Raw genomic sequence first — 23,486 nt, 5'->3', positions numbered from 1 at the left:
ATGCTGCTGAGGTCTTTACTAAGTTCCTTGAGCATCCTTCTAACCAGTGTTTTGAACTCTGCATCTGATGGATTGCTTCTCTCCATTTCACTTAGCTCTTTTTGTGAAATTTTGTTCTGTTCTTTCATTTGGGCCATATTTCTTTGTCTCCTCATATTAGCAGCCTCCTTATGGTTTGTTTCTATGTATTAGGTAGGGCTGCTTTCTCTCCTGGACTTGGTAGAGTGGCTTTATGTAATAGCTGTCCTATAGGGTCCAGTGGCACAGCCTCCTCGTTCATCCAGGCTAGGCACTCCAGGTGTGCCCCCCAGACCTCACTATGTGGGCTGTGTACACTGCCCTGTTGTTGTTGAGCCTTAGTTGCTGTGGGCACGCCAATGAGTGGGATTTGCCCTCAGTCCCATTGGCTGCAAGGACTGGCTGTTATCACTGTGGAGGATCAGCTGTGCCGGGTTCCACCCCACAGAGCAGGACTTAGTTGAGCAGGGCTCTGGTGCCCACTGAGTCCACCCCTTAAGTGTGTTGCTATGGAGATGGTTCGGTGGTGCTTTGATGTGATCTCAAGTTGTCCACTGGGTGTGGTGGCTCTTTGGCCTTTTCAGAGGTGCAGCCCAAGGTCGGCCACTGCCTGTGTTCTTTCCCCGGCCTCTTGGTATGAACTAGAGTGATCTGTAGATGGATGGTGTTTGTTCTGGGCTTGGAGGTGTGCATGAGAGGCCAAGCTGTGGGCCAAGGCCAGCGGCTGCTAGTTCCAGGTCTGGGGCCACTTAGTGAGATGTACTGGAAATAAGAAAGCCAGATGCTGCTGGACCAAGAGAGGCCATTTGTATGGAAAAGCCACTGGAAACAGCTTGGGTGGGGTGACAAGTTGGGTGGGTCGGCATCTTAGGGAATCCCCAAGGTAGGGTGAACAGTATGATCCTGGTTGATTGAGACTCAGATATGACCCTGCCTGCTGGCTCTGTGGGGAAAGGAGGGCTCATTGAAGAAACAGTGGCCTCTGACAGCACTTCTCTCTGGGAGAAAGCTGTTCTGGGCTTTCGCCCTGATGCCAGACACTTCAGTTCTTCCCCATATGTCTCTGATGCCTTTTGACCTACTGCCCTGGTGCTGGAGCTCAGATGGAGTGAGACTGAGTAAGTGCATGTGTCGGTATTTACGGAGGAAGTGCCTCGGATTCCAGAAGCCCTCCATCTCACTCAGCCACAATCCCCTCTGGTGTTTGTTTTAACTTTTTAATTTTTATTGAATTTATTGGGGTGACATTGGTTAATAAAATTATATAGGTTTCAAGCATACAATTCTATAATATATCATCTCTGTATTGTATTTTGTGTTTACCACCCCATGTCAAGTCTCTTTCTGTCACCACTTGTCTCCCCTTTCCCATTCTCTACCTCCCCCACCCTTCTGTCTCCCTGATAATCACTGCACTGTTGTCTCCGTCTGTGAGTTCATTTTTATAGCCAGAAGTTATGGGGACCTCTGTTTCTGGCACTGGAATCCTGGGCTGGGGGGTGGGGCCTGGTGTGGGGCTGGGACTCCTCACCCCTCAGCGGGGACCTCCAAGGTTGCGGTATCCCTCCTGATTTTTATCTGCCACTCTGGGGGTAGGACCAGTCCATTCTCTGCTTCCACAGCTCCTCCTATCAGTCTCATGTGGCTTCTTCTTTATATCCTTAGTTGTAGGGTTTCTGTTCCGGTAGATTTTAGGTGGCTCTGAATGGTGGTTTTTCTGTAGTCTAATTGCAGTTCTGATGTGGTTGTGTGAAAATGTGAGTATCGCATTTATCTATGCTGACATCTTGACTGGAAATACAAAGCCAAAGTCTTTATAGTGATCCACACACCTTACTTATTATATTCTCAGCCCCTTGCTGTCTGACCTACTTCACCTCCTACTTGTTTCTTCTTTTCATTTCACTTTAGCAGCTACACTCTCTGCTTACTCTAGCTACACTCCTGCCTTTGTTTTACTGTTTAATGGCTCTGAGATAGCCTTTCTTGGATCTTCACAGGGCTTGTTCCCTCAAATTCTAAGCAATTCGTGCAAATGTCACTTTCTTAGAGAGACCTTTTCTTTGACCACCTTACTACCATAAAATTGTACATTACCCCCCAACCAACATTCTGAATCTCCCCTTAGATTCGCTTTTGTCCATACTGGTGATCACCATTTAGCATGCATTCTGTATGCTTTATTTATTCTTTGCCACTTAACTCTATATTAATACTGTGGTATATTATCTACATCATGAGCCCAGTAGCTCTTCCCTTTGTGATTTTTTTTTCCTGAGGACAGGTAAAATACTGAGAATTAGAGTTTGAGAATCCTACATGATAAAGGTCCTTCATTCATGGGTCTGTCTAGGGTACAAGTCATTCTTTAAATTAGCAACTTAAATATATGATATATGTTAAAAACAGAGGTTTGACCTAGTTTACATTTTCCATTAAAACAAATGGAAATGGCTGTTGCTGGTGTGGCTCAGTTGGTTGGAGCATTGTCCCGTACACCAAAAGGTTGGGGGTTCAATTCCCAGTCAAGGCGCACATGGGAGGCAACCAGTCTGTGTTTCTGTCTAACATTGATCTTTCTCTCTCCCATTCCTCTCTCTGAAAATCGATAAACATATTTAAGAAATTGAAAAACAAATTATTTAAATTTAAAAAGGATAAAATTAATATCGTGCTTCATTGAAGTTACAGTTTAAAGCAAAATATTAAAACTCAAATACTTAGATGTTAGCTACCTAATAATTTATTATACATTTATTTCTGATGCCCTATTCATATGGAATGAAAAATTCCATATTTATTGCTATATAAGCATATATTTAGCAAATTTATAGTGGTTTAACTAGTAATGACTTTGTGAGTTTTTTCTCCATTAAAAGTATTGAAGTAATAAACTTAAAGAGTGATGTTGAATAATTTAAAATAATTACTTATAGCACTAAAATATTTTATCCTAAATTCAGTGTCTGACTTTTTTTCTTCCCTTTTTTTTTGATTTTTTTTTTATGGTGTTCATTAATCTAGGATATTTGGATAATTTTTAAAAACTGAAGTCATTAAGTCAATTTGCTTAAAAGTATGTTTATTAAAGTGATTATAAGTTTAGAACATGCTATGTTTAAAATAACTTTGAACATAAAAACTCTAATTGAATTTCTTTTTTAGTTTTGTCCATCAACTAAAGGCACAACCAGATACCTCACTTCTACTGGTGCTGATGGAACAATCTGTTTCTGGCAATGGCATGTAAAAACAATGAAGTTCAGGTAAGTTTGCAGTTGGGTGAGAAATTTTGTGAAAAGTCACGTACATTCATTTTCTTCAAGTAGTCTATGTATATAAATATGCATAATTATTCATACCTACTTCAAATGGGTATTAGAGATTGTAGAATAAAATTTTTATAAATCCAATATTGAAGAGACTAATTTGTACACAAAATTATGGTAATGAGTGATACTTGTTTCATTTCTTATGCAGGTAAGAAGACTTTGAACTTGTAATAGTAGTAGGAAGTAACATGGTAATTTGTAAAAGCTATAATATAATACTGATACAAATTATATTTATAGGGCTAAATGTATTTTTAACTTGAATTATGAGAATAGTCCTTACTGACTGCTTCAGTTTTGTGGTTTCAATAATATTGGTTCTAAATCTGTCTATCCAGTTTGCTAAGATTTTTGCGCATTAAAGGAACGTGATGAAAAATAAAAACATCTTTGTTTTCTCTTAGAGATCGCCCAGTTAAATTTACTGAGAGATCCAGGCCTGGGGTTCAGATATCTTGTTCATCTTTCAGTTCTGGTATGTGTGAAAATTGAATGTTTGGAGTACCTCAAATGCTAAATGACCCAGTTATAAAAGACATATTTTTCAATTTTGTGGAACAATACATATGTTTGAGTGTTAATGGAATCACATCAAAAATGTGAACCATATTTTATAATACACAGACCTTTATGGACTCTAACATATGATAGCTTTAGAGGTTTTTGCTTATTTAACAAGTAATATTTTTTATATAATGCAGAATTTAGTTGGTAAAAACAAAACCTTTCCACCCCCATTCAAAACTAAAATCCTGCCTTGACTGTTCAGAAAATACGTACTGTAGCTGCATATAGGGGACGCTTTTACATTGTAAACAGTGCTTTCCTACTTCTAAGAATTGCATGCTAGTTAACCTTTTTTTTATTGCGGTAAAATATAGCATGAAATTTACTATTTTTTATAATTGCTTTTAAATTTAATTATTTATTTATTTATTTATTTATTCTTAGAGAGGGGAAGGGAGAGAAACATCAATATGTGGTTGCCTCTTCTGTGCCCCCTGCTGGGGACTTGGCCCAAAACCTAGGCATCTGCCCTAGACTGAGAATCGAACCTGTGACGCTTTGGTTCGCATGCCGGCACGCAATCCACTGAGTCACACCAGCCAGGGCAGAAATTTACTATTTATTTCAACAACCATTTTAAAGTGTACATTTCCATGGTATTAAGTATATTCACATTATTTTGTATTCATGATCACCACCATCTATATCCGGAACTTTTTCATCATCCCAGGTGTTTGAGTTTCTGCACTCAACACTACTGTAGCCACTATCCTATCAAGAGAATTGTAGATATAGGTCATTTTATAAGTAATTTGGAACATTATGGTTTTACAGTTAATGTAAAGAATTCCTCAAAGCTGTGACCTTTAATGTTTATGATCCAAAGTCCTAATTGGTGGGTTTTTACTGGGTTAAAAATATAGTTGTATTTTAAATATTTCTCTTATTTTTCTTGAATTTTACTTAATTTTCTCTGAAGTGTTACTGCATCTGTCACCATTAGAAGACAACCTTATGTTTCTTTGAAGCCTTTTTGTAATTGTGAGTTAGTGTATAGCTAAGAAAGCAGTCAGGGGTTTTTTTAAGTTCCTTGGTACAATGTTTACTTTTTAATTCTCCAGGTGGTATGTTCATTACAACAGGGAGCACTGACCATGTGATTAGAATATATTATTTGGGTTCTGAGACTCCTGAGAAAATTGCTGAATTAGAGTCACACACGGTAAGAAAAAAAATGAAAAACTTCATATTTGCTTTCTTTTTTAACAACCCTGAAAAGATGGTTTTATTTCTTTTCTGGTCTGTACCCTAATTAATATAGATTGGAGCTGACACCTGTATGGTAGGGCGTCTCTTTAGTAATGAAGAGAGTGAAATTTTGGATTTAGTATGGCTATAATTTTAAGATAATTTCTATTTGACTATATGGAAAAAGAAAAATACATGTATTACAGTGATAATTTATGAAAATCCTCTTTGTACCTGCTGTATTTCATTAATCATATAAGCTGTTTGTTACTTTAATGTCTATGTACTTACTAAAATACATGAAATATGTCGTAGGAGAAATTCTTTTCAGTTGATTTAGCTTGTTGATCTTAATATGATTGTTTTCAGAATGCTAGAAGGTGGTAGTAAATGAGTGGGAAAGGTTCAAGAGGGGAAATAAGAAGAGAAAATGTTTTTGCTGCGGGCCCAGCTAACATAAAAAGTCAGAAAACTTAAAACATTCCCTGTTGAAATCGGTGGTGATTAGTCACTGGAAATAAGATGTCCTTTCAGAACATCTAAAACCAATTATTGCAACTGGTAGTGAGAATCCAGAATCTGTCAGATAAATACTACAGTGAAGTCATGGAACAGTGTGAATCACAGATAGCTCCGAACATAGAAAGACAGTTTAATAATTTTTAAAAATGAAAGTAATTAAATACAAAGATATTTACTATCTCGGTTTCTTTTTAAAAATTACATTAGAAGGAATGGTTTTTGAAAATGTGTACAGCATTTGAGGGTACATTTTAGCTTTATTATCAAAGAAGAAAGAGCAGGGAAATGCATATTTTGGCTTATATTTTAATTTTTTCATCAGTACAATACACATTATATTAAAAGAAGATTCAGCTAACCGTATCTAAACTAAGATTCTTAAAGACTGTCAGGCAACTCCATTGTAAAATAATTAAATAAAACATAAAAGAAATAGGTAATGACTGATTTGTTTTCTGAAATTTAAAAAACAGTTAAGTGGGAAATTTCATTCAACTACTACTAAATCAGTTATTTTAAGGCAGTATTTTAGATTAGTGTAATATCTTATTATGAGAAGCATAATATCTTATTATGAGAAGCATAATAAACTAATACCTCATCAGAAGTATCTGTCTCTTGAGATTATGGTTTAGAAACAGGTTTGCTTATGTCTGGTTTGTGTCAAAGTACTGCTAATTAAGCCTTCCTCCTTAGTTAATATATTGTTTCAGCCTTTATTAGTTTTTAAAGACAATTTGAGTTCTTTCAGAAAATTGTAGCATTAAAAAATCTACACCATGATGCTTTAGCATGTGAAATTGAGGGGAAGAGTGCTTTATTCATTTTACAAATGAATTCTAATAAAAATCTGTTTTATGTCTTAGGACAAAGTTGTTGCCGTTCAGTTCTGTAACAATGGCGACAGGTAACTATATAGTACATATCGGTATAAACAGATGTTTGACATATTTTATCTCTGTTCCCTCAGAAGCAACTACCTCTTCTCTAGACACCTTATTTCAGTCCAGTCACTTAGGCTGAAAGCTCTTGTCTATCTTTGATAACATCCTTACCCCATCTCTTCTAAATTCCTATTCAAGCAGTAGTGATGATAGGCTATCAGTTCTTTCTTTCTGAATGATTTCTTTTTTGTTTATTGTGCTTTTTCCATTTCTGTTATCACTTGCCATAGTCAGAATTCCATTATTTGACTCATTACCATCAGTTTTCTTCTCCCTTCTAAACACATCCTATCCATTTCTGTCAGATCAGCATTACTCTGTTTAGAAATCTTTAATGTTACTTCTTGGTTTATAGAGTGGAATTCAAATGTTTTAGCCTAGCATTCAGAACTCTCTACAACTTGACTTAGACCTACCTACATTCTTAATTCATCTACTATTCCCATGTAAATCCTCTGGATCTACCCTCATTGATTTAACCATTGTTCTTGTTGCATTCCACATACGTTTTCTCATCCATTCTTTTGCTTCTATTTCACCTCACTATTTTTACCCAGAAATATCATCATATACCTCCCCTTCCCTCCTTGTTCCCTCCTACATCCGCCCTCTGCATTCCGCTCTCCTTACCCCTATTTTCCCTCTTCTTCCTGTCTCTTCTCTAAGTGTTCTCTTTCTTTTAAGGTTTTCATGCTCTACTTGATACTTTTCCTGACTGCTCCAGATTTTAGCTTCCTTGCCACCTACCTGCTAAACATCTGTATCACTAATTTTATCTACTGTTCATATGATACATATTTTCTATGTCTGTAAAACTCAGAAATTATATACAGGTATTTGCATCCTCTGATAATCTTCCCTGGACTAAAAATTGACCAAGAATAGATGTAAAAATGTAACCACTTAGCATAATTTGTATCCATATATTTCTCTAAGGGCTTTATCTGGGTGACCAAGTTTTATTTTTAAATATTTTTGGATAGTGGATGACTACTATGATACTCATTCACCTTTTTTAAATGCAAGAGTAAATACCATAATGATGGTCTACAAAGAGTGGCATCTATATTAGCAATGAAAAAATATTCAAATGATTTTTAAGGTTGTTTATTACAATATATTTAGTTATACACTTGAAGATTTGTCTAACTACTACTTTTTCATGCTAGAAGAATCTAAATATTTTTAATTCTTGACTTTCTTAAAGGAAAAATCATCTTAATTGGTTATATGGTCTATAAGCACATCAAAAGATGTACAATTTTACTGATAATTAAAGAAATGCAATTTAGAATAGCAGTAACAATTTTTTTTCTTTCAGAATGACAAGGTAAGGAAGAACGATGACACCCAATATTGCCACGGGTTTAAGAGAAATGGATGTTCTCCTATGATTTTTGATGAGATTATAAATTGTTTAAAAATTTTCAGGGAGATAATTTGGCAGTATGTTTTAAAAGCTTTGAAAATATGTCTACCCCTTTGACTCAGCAAAGATGTATATAAAATTATACAAAGAAGTATGTTGAAGTTCATCACATTTTTATGATGGTGAAGCCTGAAAATAGTATAAATATTCATCATTAGGGAGTGGTTTAAATATAGTTTGATATATCCATATAGTTGAACACTTATTAAAAACGGTGGTAGTTTTATTTGTCCACATAGAAGTAGATCTATAAAATACACTTAAGTCAGGGGAAAACATTATAAAACATTATATGTAGTATAATTCTATCTCCTATGGGGGCATACATAAATGTATGTCTTTAATTAAATTCTCAAAGACTAGAAAAGTATGGAAAGTGATAGAATTATTGGTGAATGAATGTATTTTTATAATAGTTTTATTGAGAAAATCCACATAACATAAAATTCAGTGGTGTTTAGTATATTCGTAGAGTTGTGCAGCATTCACCACAGTTTGAGAACATTTTCATCATCTCCAAAAGAAATCACATACCTTTTAGCTCTCAATTTCCAATCTTTTTATAACTCTATCCTCAGTTCTAGGCAACCATTATTCAATTTTTGTCTCTGTAGCTTTGTCCCTTCTGGGTATTTCATATAAGTGAGATCTTTTGTGACTGACTTCTTTCGCTTAGCGTAATGTTTGCAATATTCATTTGTGTTATGGCATGCATTATTATTTCATTCCTGTTTATTGATGAATACTATTTGATTGTATGGATATATCACAATTTATTTATCATTTGGTAGACATCTGGGTTGTTACCACTTTTTGGCCTGTTATGAATAATGCCATGAATTATTTGTGTTTCAGTTTTTTTGTGTGGACTTATGTTTTAATTTCTTTTGGAGATATACCTCCAAATTCTGGAGATAAAGGGAGTAGAATGGCTAAGTCATGTGGTAACTCTGTTTATTCTTTTGAGGAACTGCCAAACTGTTTTCTAAAATATACCATTTCTGTTCTTCCCAGTAGCATATGTGGATGAAAGTATCACTTTTATGATTAGCAAAAAAGTGATTTCTTCTTTGGAGGAAAGTAATAAGGATGTTTTTATTGTTTCTTTTCAGTTTAAGATTTGTTAGTGGAAGCAGAGATGGAACAGCAAGAATTTGGCAGTATCAGCAACAAGAATGGAAGAGTATAGTGCTAGATATGGCTACTAAAATGACTGGGTAAGAGCGGGTGTTAGATGTTTCAGTGGTGGCTCTCAGAAGGTATAGTATCTTACTTTATTGAGTTATACTTAATGAAAATATCTTTTTAGATAAGTAAGTAGTTCGGAGTTAATGGATATGTGTGAAATTTGCATCTGTGCTCCTTTTCTGAATAAACTACCTTTTGCTGTTCATTGACATACTGGGTAATATGAACATTGCTGACTTAACTTAAAGTTCTGGACCCCTGTGATCACTGTGCTCTATTAATGCCCACAAAGTCATTCGCTGCCTTAGTTTTTCTATATGTCATATGTGTGTGTATAAAAAATATGCCTATATTTATATGTATATACTATATTATATATAATTATACATTATTATATATTATGTATATGTATGTATAACATATATATTTATATGTGTATACGCATACACATATATATGTAAATACACATATATTTATATACACACACATTCTACTTTGTATTTTGAGGTTTCCCTATTATATATATCATATGTTTATTTCTCTAATTTACTAAGGATGCCTTTATAATGTTTCTTATCATTAGCATTCCTACTCGACATTATAAGTACATTTAGCATTAGTTTCCTCATCTGTACTGTTGATTGAAGATAAATAATTATCTCTTTATTGTATGACCCTGAAATGAATTATCTTTCCATTAGTAACAATATAGAACTGAGTTTGTAGTTACAGCCAGAAACTGGGTTATGTTTGATTAAATTAAAAGTTACTGAATCTCTTACTGCTCTTTTATAAGACCTATTAATTTTACGAAAGTTAACATTTATAGGAATAAAGTATCCAGTATATGTTTTCTTCATATTTCTGGTAGCCAAATAACCTTGTATTTTATTTCTCAGGGTGTTTGTAAATTTCTCTCTAGTTTTGCATTTTTGTTGTTGTTCTTGTCTAACTAACTGTTTTAATTTTGTCATATTACGTCCTGTTTTCCTGCCTAAAATAAGCTATTGGTATTGCTCTGTGTAGGTAGTTTTATTACTTTATTTCTTCAGTACTTAAAAGTATAGTTTAGAATTTATTACTTTATTTCTTCAGTACTTAAAAGTATAGTTTAGAATTTTTATTTCCAGAAATTTTCATGCTCCTGGAGCGAGTATTGACATAATTAACTATTTCAGTTGCAGTTCTGTTAAAAATTTACAATGCATGAATATTGCAAATATTTTGTTTAGGAATAACCTGCCAGCTGGAGAAGATAAGGTCACTAAACTGAAGGTGACTATGGTGGCCTGGGATCGCTATGACACCACAATTATTACTGCAGTGAACAACTTCCTTTTGAAAGTATGGAATTCAGTCACAGGGCAACTTCTTCATACTTTATCCGTAAGTATATTTTTAGAATAATTAAGATGGTGCAAAAGGACATTCTAGAAGACAGGACATTTAAGTTCTACTTTACTTTCTATGACTTACTATCCATTGGATAAGTAATTATTTGAGGTGCCTCTGCTGATATAGCTGCAAAGATGACATATGGGGTAGCTGCTAAAAGCAGTTAGGAAAATTTTCAAGATATTTTCCAGGTGCAGTATTTATTTATCTGTTATATTATTATATGCAGTCAAGGGTACAGAAATTATTTTATTTTTAGCATGAGTCGGGACTTTCTCTTGTTACCTTTTAAGGGTAGAACTAACTTTATTTTGATAAGGAAATCTTGTATATTCTACCTTCATGGGTTAGTTTATGCAAGAAATAGAGGTATGAGGAAGAAGTAGCAGAAAAAGGTGTCCTTTCCTCTTTTTTTTTTGTAAAGCATGTATTTGCCACAGTAAAAGGCTACAATATTTGGTGTGAAAAGTTGATAGGATTGATAAGTGAAATTACATGGGTTTGGGTTATGCTTGTCAGCTTATCATGGTACAGGTTGACTTCAAGTTAAATTCAATCATTGATGCATAAGTGCAGCACTCCAAGAAGAAGGGCCAAGTGATTGCCCTGTTATTTATACCAGCAGTTTTCAAACGTTGTGCTGCGGCTCACTGTTGTGGTGCAAGAATGTCTGAAACATGCAAGACCTGACTATTTAGTCAGGGGCACTGACCTTTCTTCCCTTAGATTGTCAAGTGAAAAATGACAGCAACCAGCACAACAATAGCTATCTGGTATGGATGAATCAAAATTATACCTATTTTTTGTCAGATTGGCAAAAAAAATATATTTTTGGTGTGCTGCAGAATTTTAGTCATTGGTTGATATGTGCCGTGAGATGAAAGAGTTTGGAAATCGCTGGTTAATAACAGCAGTGATAGGGACTAGAAAACAATTCTCAAGTCTCAGTAGTCTTTGCAGCATTCCCTGGTTCGGATCCTTATTTGACTCCTTTGTGAGATAATCTTATCTAAGATCTCTGAGGTGTCTAAAGATTTGTTTAATTTTGGATGCATTTCCAGTTTATCTTTCATATAACTCCCAAGTCCTCTTTCCTAAATAAAACCCTAACACTGTGTTCAGTGGAATTTTAGATTCTTCCTTTTATCTGGAAACCAATGCTGACCTCATTCTGGCTTTCTCTATTCCCCAATGTAAGTTTCTATTAATATGTGTGGAAAATCCTTTACTTTTTGTTCGATTCTTTATTAGGAAATGTTTGTCTGTGTCAGCGCACTCTACTAGTAATGCTTGTATAAAATGAGCCATACATGTAATGTTAATTTTTCTAGTAACTGCAATTTAAAAAGTGGAACAATTGAAATTAATTTTATTTTTTAAACGTTTTATTTATTTTTAGACAGAGGAGAAGGGAGGGAGAAAGAGGGAAAGAAACGTCAGTGTGTGTTCCTCTCTAATGCCCCCTTCTGGGGACCTGGCCTGCAATCCAGGCATGTGCCCACACTGGCAATTGACCCTTTGTTTTGCAAACTGGTACTCAATCCACTGAGCCACACCAGCCAGGGCTCATTTTAGTAATATATTTTATTTAACCCAATATATCCAAGATAATAGCATTTCAACATGTAATTAATATAAAAATATTCATGAAATATTTGCATTCTTTTTTCACACTAAATCTTTGAAATCCTAGTGTGTGTTTTACACTTAAAGAATATCTCAATTCATACTAGCCACATTTCAAATGCTTACTAACTATATGTGGCTAGTAGCTATATTATTAGACAGTATAAGACTATATCTCTAAAAATCATATCAAAGGCTATGTTGTATTCATTGGTTTTATGAATCCATGTAAAATTCTGTTTTAATAAGTACTTTAATTTAGAGTTCTGTTTAGTTGCATTCTTCCCACGGGCCTGACTTATAAGTCATCTGTTTTCAGTGAATTTTATTGAAGAAATTTTAGAACACATCACTTTCAGTTATTTTAACACTCAAATTTACTTAATTTTGGTAAACAACTTATATTTTCTGTTAACAATTTCTGTATCAGGGTCTTAGTGGGGTGTAAAGTTTTTCCATTCAGCAAATACTTCTTGAGCATCTCCTGTGTGTCAGCCACTGAGTTAGATGTTAGGAATAAATGGGTTTACAGACTATTGGGAGAACAAATGTAATCAAATAAATGCTGAGAAATAAAAGTGCAAAATAAAATGGAAGTTTCTAATAGGGTGACAAAACCTTGTCTGGGAGGGTCAGAGGAAGTTTCTTCAGGAAGTGAAGTCTGAGTTAAGATTTGCCCTGGCTGGTGTAGCTCAGTGGATTGAGTGCTCGCCTACAGACTGAAAGGTCACTGGTTCAGTTCCCAGTCAGGGCACATGCCTGCATTGTGGGCCAGGTTCCCAGGTGGGAGCGTGTCAGAGACAACCGATCGATGTTCCTTTCGCACATCAGTGTTTCTCTCCTTCTTTTTATCCCTACCCTCTCTCTATAAATAAAAGATTTGAAAGGTAGGAAGAAATTACTCATGTCTCAGCCTAAATGTCACCTTTTTGACAAGGCCTTCCTTGATCAAGCAATCTAGAGTAGCTTCATCTTGCTTTATTTTCATCATAGTGTCTATCACTACCTGATATTTTCTTATTTATATTCTTTCTCAACATGGTAGGTGATTAATAAATGTTAGATAAATTATAATGCATATATGAAGAGATTGTAAAGTCCTTTCAGAAATAGGAGAAAGCATACACAAATGTCCTGAGGTAGAAGGGAGTTGAGAGCCAGTTTTGGGCTACAGCATGGAAAGCAGAAATGGGGTGTCACCAGACAGGACTGGAGAAGTGGACAGGGCCCAGACAATTCAAGGCCTTGTGAGATCTGCCCTAAGACTAATGGGGAATCATTAAAGAATTTAAAAGCAAAGGAATGACATGTGAATTAGAAATGTGCACTTGAAACCTATGTGATCCTATTAACCAATGTCACCCCAATAAATTTAATTTGAAATATCATATAATTATGGCGACAGAGTAGAGAGTAGATTGGAATGGATAAGAATGAGTTTGGGTATACTGTAGAAGTCAAGGGTAGGATGGTCCATGATATAATGTGGATTTGTGTGTGGTGGTGGTAGAAATAGAGGTGTACTTAATAAATAAAACTAGGGCAGATGATAAATCTTAACACATTACTGAATTAGACTAGGTTTTATTCCCTGTGATCTAGCAACTATGCCCAATCCTAAGGCATAGGATATTTCTCACTGGGCAATGCTCCATGGCCAGGTAGACCAGTTGAAGTTGGTAGCGATTAAATCGAGGCATGAATTGAGAACAATCAACATGCTACCATACAGGAGATAGCCAATGTACTCAAAATACCCAAATCAGTAAACTTATTCATGAAAAATGAAAAAATATGTCTTTTATTTTACAGAGAAAAACCTAAACAGACCTTTCAGCCAACTCAGTAGTAAATGCTGTTCAATCGGTGTGCATAAATTAATCTGAATAGAGTTGATAGCACACTCCCGAGATCTTTTGACCAAATAAAGCAGATACTTAGGTTTGCTTTTCACATTGAATACTGATTTTATCACAGGGACATGATGATGAAGTATTTGTTTTGGAAGCACATCCATTTGATCAAAGGATCATACTTTCAGCGGGCCATGACGGGAACATTTTTATTTGGGACCTTGACCGGGGGACCAAGATTCGGAATTATTTTAACATGGTAAGAAAAATTGTGCTTCGTTCATATTAAAACAGGCTTCTCTTTCATGACAGCTTGGTAATGAAAGTATACTTAGTGCCAAGGAACCTCTTATGATTTGTGTTTAAATCCACACAGTAACAGAAACTGTCTCAACCCGGGGGTAAGACCGGTAGAGAATTACACCTTTCAGGGTGACTGTTATCGTGGTGTTAGCATTTTCCAAATTCTGGTCTCCAGCCCTAAACTAGAAACTCAGATTTTATAAGGTTTTGGAACTAACCCTAACCAAACTCACAAAAATGTTAATGTTTCAACTATAATCCTAATTTATGAATCAGAACAGTTGACTGTATTTTACCTGCCTCTAGTGAAACCCATGTGGCTTAGTTAGTAATCAGGGAGTTGTTCGGCAAACATGGGAGTGGAGGTCTGAATAATCTTCATGTATAGTTCATACAAATCATGTGAAAATCTGGTGGACTCTCTTCTCCCAGTGGCACACCTTCCTGTGGTGATGGGACTATTCATGTTGGACCTATTCAGCGCCCCTCTCTGGAGAACAGTTGTGACTACACATTTCTAAATGGTTGGCTTTTGAGCTCCCTTTTATAGGCTTTGTGTAGATCCAGAGCATTAATAATACCCTCTGTTTTGTTAATACAATTGATTTGTATGCTTTAATTTTAGGATGGTTATTTTAAGGCTTAATTACAGTACAATTTAAGATGTGAAGATAATATTTTGGCTTTGCTGAGATAGCAGCTTTGTCAATTTGTTTGTGCTTACATCTTTTTTAGTCTCCTTAGTCACTTAGCACTTTTTGAAATACGACATTGCTAGTAATGTTTGATACCAATCCTTGCATTCTTATTCTCCCTAATTTCTTTTAGAGCTTACTGTTTCATTAAGGTTCTGGCTCACAGAAGCCAGAAAGTACATCAGAATGTTGATGTATCAAGATATTAGCAAACAGAAGCTATTGCCCACTTATGATTTGAAAATTACCTCTTAAGATGACTAAAAATGACTGCTCTGAATTTCAGATTGAAGGCCAAGGCCATGGTGCAGTGTTTGATTGTAAATTTTCACCAGATGGAAACCATTTTGCCTGTACAGATTCTCATGGGCATTTGCTGCTTTTTGGTTTTGGATGCAGTAAATACTACGAAAAGGTTAGTGTGTTCAGTTTTTGTTGTAGAATTCAGTTTTGGATTGTATCATTTATAAATTCTTTTTGAAGTCTTCATTAATAAGTCTTGTTGTGTGTTAACAGATGTAAACTAACAAAGTTACCTTTTCTTGGTAAAATTTTTCATTACTACCAGAACATAAGACTTAATAGTGATTTATATATATATATAGTGATGTAGATATAAAAATTTATTAGAAAAATCTTTTACTTAGGACATATTCTCTGTACTATCTTTCAGCTATAATAGGACAACTTAACCAGATTTCATCCTCTATTTATCATAAATTGGGAATAAACAATTTATTCCCAAGTATCAGCTGGTGATCGAATATTTATTTTCTTGCTTGGCTACTGTACCTGTTGTCAATACTGTTAAAATACTTTGGAAATTGATTTCATCAGTTCCTTATATTTTATTACCTGTGAATTTGCAATAGATTTTAGAAACTTGGAGTCGAAAGAGAACTCAGAATCACTGAGTTCAGCTCAGTACTTGTATCACCTTTGAGTGTCTTTAGGCAATTGGTACTTACCTGCCTCACTATTGATATTATATTCCATCTATCCTTATTTGAATAAAATGGGAAGAAAAGTAGTTATAAACGTTTGTATGATTTTTTCATCTTAAATAAAAATACCTGATTTTATCTAGTCTGTTGCTTTATTTCTTATCCTAACTGGAGAAATATGATGTAGGGGCAGAAAGTAATACAGACTGTAGGATTTTGTGGAGAAAAGATGTCATTATAATCTAGGTGATTCCCTTCTACCTAAAGGAAACAGAGGGATATAAGAGAAGGCATACATTATCTGATTTGAAAAATGCATGTGCTGAGGCATAAAAACAAGTGCTTATCTATTAATTCCCTGTGCACACAAACACTAAACATCTGTCATAAAGATTCCAGATCAGATGTTCTTCCACACGGATTATCGACCACTTATCCGTGATGCCAACAACTATGTGTTAGATGAACAAACCCAACAAGCTCCTCACCTCATGCCTCCCCCATTCTTGGTGGATGTTGATGGAAATCCTCATCCTACAAAATTCCAAAGGCTAGTACCAGGACGGGAAAATTGTAAAGATGAACAACTTATACCACAGCTGGGATATGTGGCTAATGGTATGTTATCTCCAAAATTAAATTTCAAATATTTTGCAAAATGTTATACTTGCTGCTGTTCTCTCTGTGATATATGCCCCTTGTGAAACTCTGTGGTGGATTACAATATGCTTTACCTCTATGAATTTCAGCTATGTAGCACTTTTTACTTGATCAGAGTACTTTTATATTGTTTATCTCACCTGGACACAGCTAAATGGATTAGGACTAACACGAATATGCTCAAGGAGAGAATGACCTGCTTTCTTAGTGCCCTGAACATATGAATGATCATGTTGTTTATTCTGTTAACTTCTAGTAGTGGGTATGTGTGCTAACTTGAATGTGTCAGGCTTTTACAATAGACGAAATTCCGCTTCTCAGAGTACTGGGTATTTTAATTTGAGAGTCCATAGGTAATGGACCTAAGAAGAGTGCATTTCAAAACCACAAGCGGGGAAGCCACTACCTATGGTCATGTTTGAAAAGCAAACAACCATCGAGTGTTGGGGAGGGGGATTGTAAGTGCTTAAATAACACTCAGTCTTGGAGGATATTGAAACAATGGCGATGTATAATGGGAGGATAGTAGAATAAGACTTTGAAATAAACTTTTCTCTCTCAAAGCAGCTCTTCTGGTTAGTATATTTTCCTAATATATACTGCCTCTTCCGCCCTGCCCTCCACCGCAGAGTGCCCTCATATGTTTATTACATGTAGGTTTTCTTCCAGGTATGAACTAGTGAGTTTATGACTTGCAAATGATTTCTTACTAGGGAATTTAGGCTCGAGTTGACCTTTATAAGAGTGCTATGTTGCACATCCTTTTATGATCTTATAAGGATTTGTAAAACAATGAAATGGTGTCACCATGTGTTAATGATTACTTTGATGAAAACGCCATTTGTTAAATGGAGAGGGGAACAAGAATATTAAGTAGGAGATAAAACTAAAAACATCTGAATTTTAAAAATCTGAAATTCATCACCCTTGATTTGATATAAGACCAATCACTTGGCTCCTCTATTAGATACCATTTGACTAGAGGCTAAAATGAAAAGGACAGGTATAAGATGTAGTTAAGAGAGAAAAGGATCATAGAAATGAAGTTTTTATTCAAAAGTAATCATTAAATTTCAGTATGTCATGAGAATAATTTCTCTGCTCATCAATATGCTGAGATATTACCAGAAGAGATAACAGTTGAAAGACCATAATTTGATTTCTTTCAGAAAGGAAATTCTCATTAAAGAAAGATGCAAACTATTTTAGGTATGTGTGGTTGAACTTGTTTCAACTTTACTCAATCTCTATTTTAGCTTACAATACTTTTGCAATCCCAACTTTTAGCTTACAATACTCTGTGGAGAGAGTTCATTTTTAAATTAATAATTTAATAATTATTCTTTAACATGTGGAAGCCTTAATGATAATGTGTAATTTGGGGATATTGGTTAAGTTGATGTACCAACATTTTTAAAAGTTCTTTTAAAAGTATTTTGTTTGATACATGCTTTATTTTGGTTTTAATCCAGTTTTTAATTATTTGTCTAGATATTTATTTATTGAGTTTATTTTTACTCTCTTTAGGGTATCCTAAAATGTAAGTAACTTAATGGCCTTGTATCTTTGGTCTCATTAAGGTGATGGTGAGGTGGTAGAACAGGTAATTGGGCAACAAACTAATGACCAAGATGAGAGCATTCTTGATGGAATAATCAGGGAGCTCCAGAGAGAACAAGACCTGAGACTGATCAACGAAGGAGATGTTCCACATTTTCCAGTGAATAGATCATATTCTGCTAATGGTGGTAAGTATACATGTATTTGTAAAAGGTGTGATAAATGTGTTTTAGTTACCTGTGAGAAACCTTTCATGTTTGTAAATAAAAACAACATTTTGGGTACTTAGGGGAGGTTTTGGGGTTTTTTTGTGTGTCAGATGATACTTATTAATTTTTAAATATATTTTTAGTTACAGAAAAGCAATATTTTTATTAATTTACAATTGTGTTAACATATATACCACGGTGCCATAATCTCATCATCATTTATGGCTCAAATGACTTAGTGTCTTTTAAGAAATACAGTTAGTTTCTTTTAATATACTGTAGTCCTCCCTTCCCCCACCCACCGTCTGCACGGGATAGGTTGCAAGATCCCTGGGGGATGCCTGAAACTGCAGGGAGTACTGAACCCTATATATAGTGTTTTTTTTTTTTCTGTGCAAATATACCTATGGTAAAGTTTAAGTTATAAACTAGGCACAGTAAGAGGTTAATAACAATAACTAATAATTACATAAATAATTATAATATGCCATAAAAAGTTCCATGATTGTGATCCCTCTCTCTGATAACTGATCTGTTAATTTAGACAGTCACTAACTAACTGGTGGGGAACATATACAGCATGGATACGTTGAATTATTTATTTGTGAGATTTTCCATTTAATATTTTTGGACCATGGTTGATCATGGGTAATTGCAATTAATAAGACTGAACTACTGTACTAGGTTTCTTTGAATAGATTTAAAATGGCATTCGCCCAAGGGACCCCAACTATTTCCAATGTTGATTCATTTTGAGTTTTTTTTATGTTTATTTTAACAGTTGACTATTTCATTTTCCATTTTTGGTTTATGTGCAAATACAAGAAAAATAATCTAACCGGGGACCTTTCTAGGGGATTAAAAAGAAAAGTAAAATATTTATTACTTTTTCCCTTTTTTATTGCAATCAGTTTTGAAAATGAGATTTTGATGGTTAAAATTTTTCAGTTTATACTTTGTCTCACTACTTTTGAAAACCTTATTGAGGCTTTATTCAGCATCCCTTTGATGGTCTAAATAAAGATAGATTTTAGATTGAAAAGCTGCTTTCAGAGCTAGTAGTAACATACATTTATGAATCTACTAAGTCATGTTAAATATACTTTTTGTATTTACTGAGGATTTAGCAGATGAGAGATGTAAAAGTACTTTGAAAAAAAATTGAAAGGGCTCTAGAAACTTCATAGACATTTATTGAGTGCCTGCTTCACTCATAAGGCTGTAAAAACCGTGAAGGGGGTAAGAAAATGTAGAACAAACCTGTAGGAATGTTGTCCAGCAGTACTATGAATCTCCTATTATATTTAGACTTCTGATCCAGAAAAGTTTGGTGCCTTTGCTCAGAAAGTACTCGTTTTTTTTTTGGCATAGCTCTGAGAAGTCCAAATATGGACATATCTTCTCCAAATATTGGACTCCGACGTAGTGGTCAAATTGAAGGTGTCCGGCAAATGCATAACAATGCTCTTCGGAGCCAGATGGCCACTGAACGAGATCTCATGGCGTGGAGCAGGAGAGTGGTGGTAAACGAACTCAATCAGGGGGTTAGTAGGTGAGTTCATAAGGTAACATTAATTACGAAACTTGAGAGCTTTTTTTATAGGAAAATCAATATGTTCTGTTAGCCTACTAACTAAACTATTTTTTAAAATACAACCAAATTATGCATTAGTTTTCCACATTATTTCAGTTAGCTCATTCCATAACACTGTTTAATGATTATCTTCAGGTTACTTAGCTTTGCATGACATACTGAAAAATGAAAATCATGATCTTTGTCTTCCATGAGTTTTATAGTCTAGGTTAGAAGTCAAAAATACAAATACTGTTAACTAAAAACATGAGGCTATTTGTGATTAAATATGTCAGTGTTATATGGATCTAAAATTTAAGTGATTCCGAGAAGGCAATGAACTTGATATTAGAGCAATTTTGGAGTACAGTGTAGCTGTGTAGTAGACCCTAGTGCTTAGGGGGTGTTTATAAATGTCATTTAAGTAGATTTACGTGGAAGATGAAAGGGTTTTGTTAGGATAAATTTCAAACTTAGAATCCCTATCTTTTATGTTCTTTAGATTCCACATGTAAGTGGAATCATATGGTACTTGTCTTTCCCTGACTGGCTTATTTCACTTAGCATAATGTTCTCCAAGGCCATCCATACTGTTGCATAGGGGAAAATTTTCTTCTTGTCATGGCCACATAGTATTCCATTGTATAAATGTCCTATAGTTTTATTCACTCATCTACTGATGGGCACTTGGGCTGCTTCCGTATCTTGGCTATTGTAAATAACACTGCCATGAACATAGGGGTGCCTTTAGTCTTTTGAATTAGTGTTTCAGGTTTCTTCAGAGATATTTCCAGAATTGGAATTACTGGGTCATAGGGCAGTTCCATTTTTAATTTTTTTATTTTATTTTTATTTAAAAAAATTTTTTTAAGATTTTATTTATTTATTTTTAGAGAGGGAAGGGAGGGAGAAAGAGAGAGAGAGAAACATCAATGTGCGGTTGCTGGGGGCCGTGGCCTGCAACCCAGGCATGTGCCCTGACTGGGAATCGAACCTGCGATGCCTGGTTCGCAGCCCGCGCTCAATCCACTGAGCTACGCCAGCCAGGGCCCATTTTTAATTTTTAAGGAAACTCCATACCGTTTTCCACAGTTGCTGCACCAATCTGCATAACAAATGAAAAAGAATCCCTATCTTTTATGTAAACCCTAACATTTGCTATAATATCAACTCCAGATAATCCACAACAACTGGAAATAGATTAATAAAAGGTAAAGGATGTTTGGTAGAGCACATATACATTTATTTTAATCATGTTATCTCCCTAAACACCCCTTTTAGCAGTTCAGCTTATACATAGCAAAGTAAATTGCTTTTGCCCTTTCTTCCTTTAGCAGTAATAAGAAAAAAGGACACATAACTAATTTATGAGCTGAATGCTACCCTCTGACAATAGAGTAATTTGAAATAATTCTCTACTCAAAATGTAAAAACTGGAATTGAAAGCAAGGACTCAGATAGATACCACATGCCAGTGTTCATTGCAGCATTTATTCATACTAGCTGAATGGTAGAAATAACATAAGTGTCTATCAACAGATGAATGAATAAGTAAAATATAATAGTATACATCCAGTGGAATATTATTCAGCCATAAAAAGGAATGTAGTTCTGATACCTGCTACAACCTTGAAAACATTATGCTAAACTGAAATAAGCCCAACACAAAAGGACAAATAACATGTGATTCAACGTACATGAAATATCTAGAATACACAAACTCATAGATACATAAAGTAGATTAGAGGTTAATGGGCCTGGTGGAAGGTGAAATAGGGAGTTAATTGCTTAATGGTTACAAACTTTATGTTTGGAGTGACTATAAAGCTTTGGAAGCAGTGACCATGGTTACGTACCATTGTAAATTTTGTTGATACCACTGAATCGTTCACCTAAAAATGGTTAAAAAGGTGAGATTTACATTTAGAAGTATTTTTATTATCTGACTTTTAAACTATTGGTCTGCTTTTTGATGATTTTCTATTTCTTTGCCCTTTGTTTTCTTATTAGGGTTCAGGAAGAATGTAGAACTGGGAAAGGTGACATAGAAATTAGTCTTTATACAGTTGAAAAGAAGAAAAAGCCATCTTATGCTGCCCAAAGGGTGAGTTTAGTTTTATAGTACTTTGGGATACACTACTTGCAAAAATTTGCAGATACCAGGTTTCTGAAAGGTGCGATGTATATTAACGGAGTGTTTTGATAGGTACCAGGTTTTTGAAAGGTACAGTTGTGTATTAGGGGACTGCTTTGGTAGGTGCCTGCATATAGGGAACCTATTTTTTGAAACCCTAATTGAGCTATATGGTTATTAACAAGGATAAAATTACACAAGCCAGTACTGTTCCAAAATATTTAGGACATGCAGTCATTGTAGGTATAGGAAATTTGTATTAAAACACCATTTATATTTAAAGAAGAAATGTAAAATGATTGCCTGGTCACTAATCACAATGTAAAACAAATACTCGGGTACCCTAGGCCAGCGGTTGTCAAACTACTGTCCATTTGCTAAATGTGGTCTACTGCCTGTTCTTGCTAATAAAGTTTTATCGGAACCTAGCCACACTTATTCATTTATATACTCTCTGGCTGCTTTCACACTATACAAAGTTGAGTAGTTGCAACAGAGATCATATGACCTACAAATCCAGAAATATTTATACTCTAGTCCTTTACAGAAAAGTTTGCTGACACCTACCCTAAGCAAACTCCAGGCCTACCTAATCATAGAGTAGTAAAATATGATCTGTACATTGGGAAGATTCATATTCCCAATAAAAACTGCAAAGCATGGAGTATGATTCCTCCTGCAAAGCATGGAGTACTCTATTAGGTAAATGGTAAGTCCCTTAGTAGCACTCTGAGTTTGAATGCACCAGTGGCATAAGGAAGTATAGATTTATTCCTGCACCTAACTATAACTCCTAAAGGGTATGGTAGCTTCGAAAGTCTAGAATGAATCTAATATTAATAGAGGAATGTAGGCAATGGACACTGAATTTGAAATATTTTTTTAGTATTGATAAACACAATTTTAGGTTAAGTACTGCAAGAATATCTCTAAATAGTCTTAGATCATTTTGAGGCCCAATTTCTTATTTTCTATTGACATTTTGTTAGCTTATTTGATGTCTGAGACTAATAAATTGCGTAGTTTGGGCTATAAAACATTTTTATTTATAGAAAATAAATAATTTAAATATAAGAAACTGAACCTTTGTACTGATTTATGACTTTTAAACTTGTTTACTCATGATGACAAAATAGGATTATAGCTTTGACATGGCCTATCAGGAATTTATATTTGTAAAGATTAGAATAAATTAGTTTTCACTTTACATTTTAGCTGTTATAATTAAATCTTTGTTTTGAGCTGTTTCCTCAATTAATTTTTTATAGAACTAAACAAGTACATATTATATTTAAAGTTATATGTACATAGATATGACATTGATATCTTGCTTCATCCTGTAATTG

General features: G+C 34.7%; 1 protein-coding gene across 1 annotated transcript in view; it reads left to right on the top strand.

Moving 5' to 3' along the window:
- BRWD3 (bromodomain and WD repeat domain containing 3) overlaps positions 1-23,486 on the top strand; it is a 95,402-nt gene that overhangs the window by 39,247 nt on the left and 32,669 nt on the right. Inside the window, exons 9-20 of the mRNA XM_045847470.1 lie at positions 3,184-3,284; positions 3,755-3,825; positions 4,979-5,079; positions 6,494-6,534; positions 9,113-9,217; positions 10,421-10,574; positions 14,187-14,321; positions 15,347-15,475; positions 16,397-16,622; positions 18,245-18,412; positions 19,805-19,985; positions 22,017-22,110. Of these exons, the coding sequence (XP_045703426.1) occupies positions 3,184-3,284; positions 3,755-3,825; positions 4,979-5,079; positions 6,494-6,534; positions 9,113-9,217; positions 10,421-10,574; positions 14,187-14,321; positions 15,347-15,475; positions 16,397-16,622; positions 18,245-18,412; positions 19,805-19,985; positions 22,017-22,110 (1,506 nt within the window). The remainder of the gene's footprint in view (positions 1-3,183; positions 3,285-3,754; positions 3,826-4,978; positions 5,080-6,493; positions 6,535-9,112; positions 9,218-10,420; positions 10,575-14,186; positions 14,322-15,346; positions 15,476-16,396; positions 16,623-18,244; positions 18,413-19,804; positions 19,986-22,016; positions 22,111-23,486) is intronic.

This window comes from Phyllostomus hastatus, unplaced genomic scaffold (assembly GCF_019186645.2).
Source record: "Phyllostomus hastatus isolate PE091 unplaced genomic scaffold, TTU_PhHast_1.1 phas_contig_551, whole genome shotgun sequence".
In the NCBI taxonomy this organism is placed as follows: domain Eukaryota; kingdom Metazoa; phylum Chordata; class Mammalia; order Chiroptera; family Phyllostomidae; genus Phyllostomus; species Phyllostomus hastatus.
The sequence above is the reverse complement of the archived record's forward strand: the minus strand, read 5'-3'. Positions and strand labels throughout refer to the sequence as shown.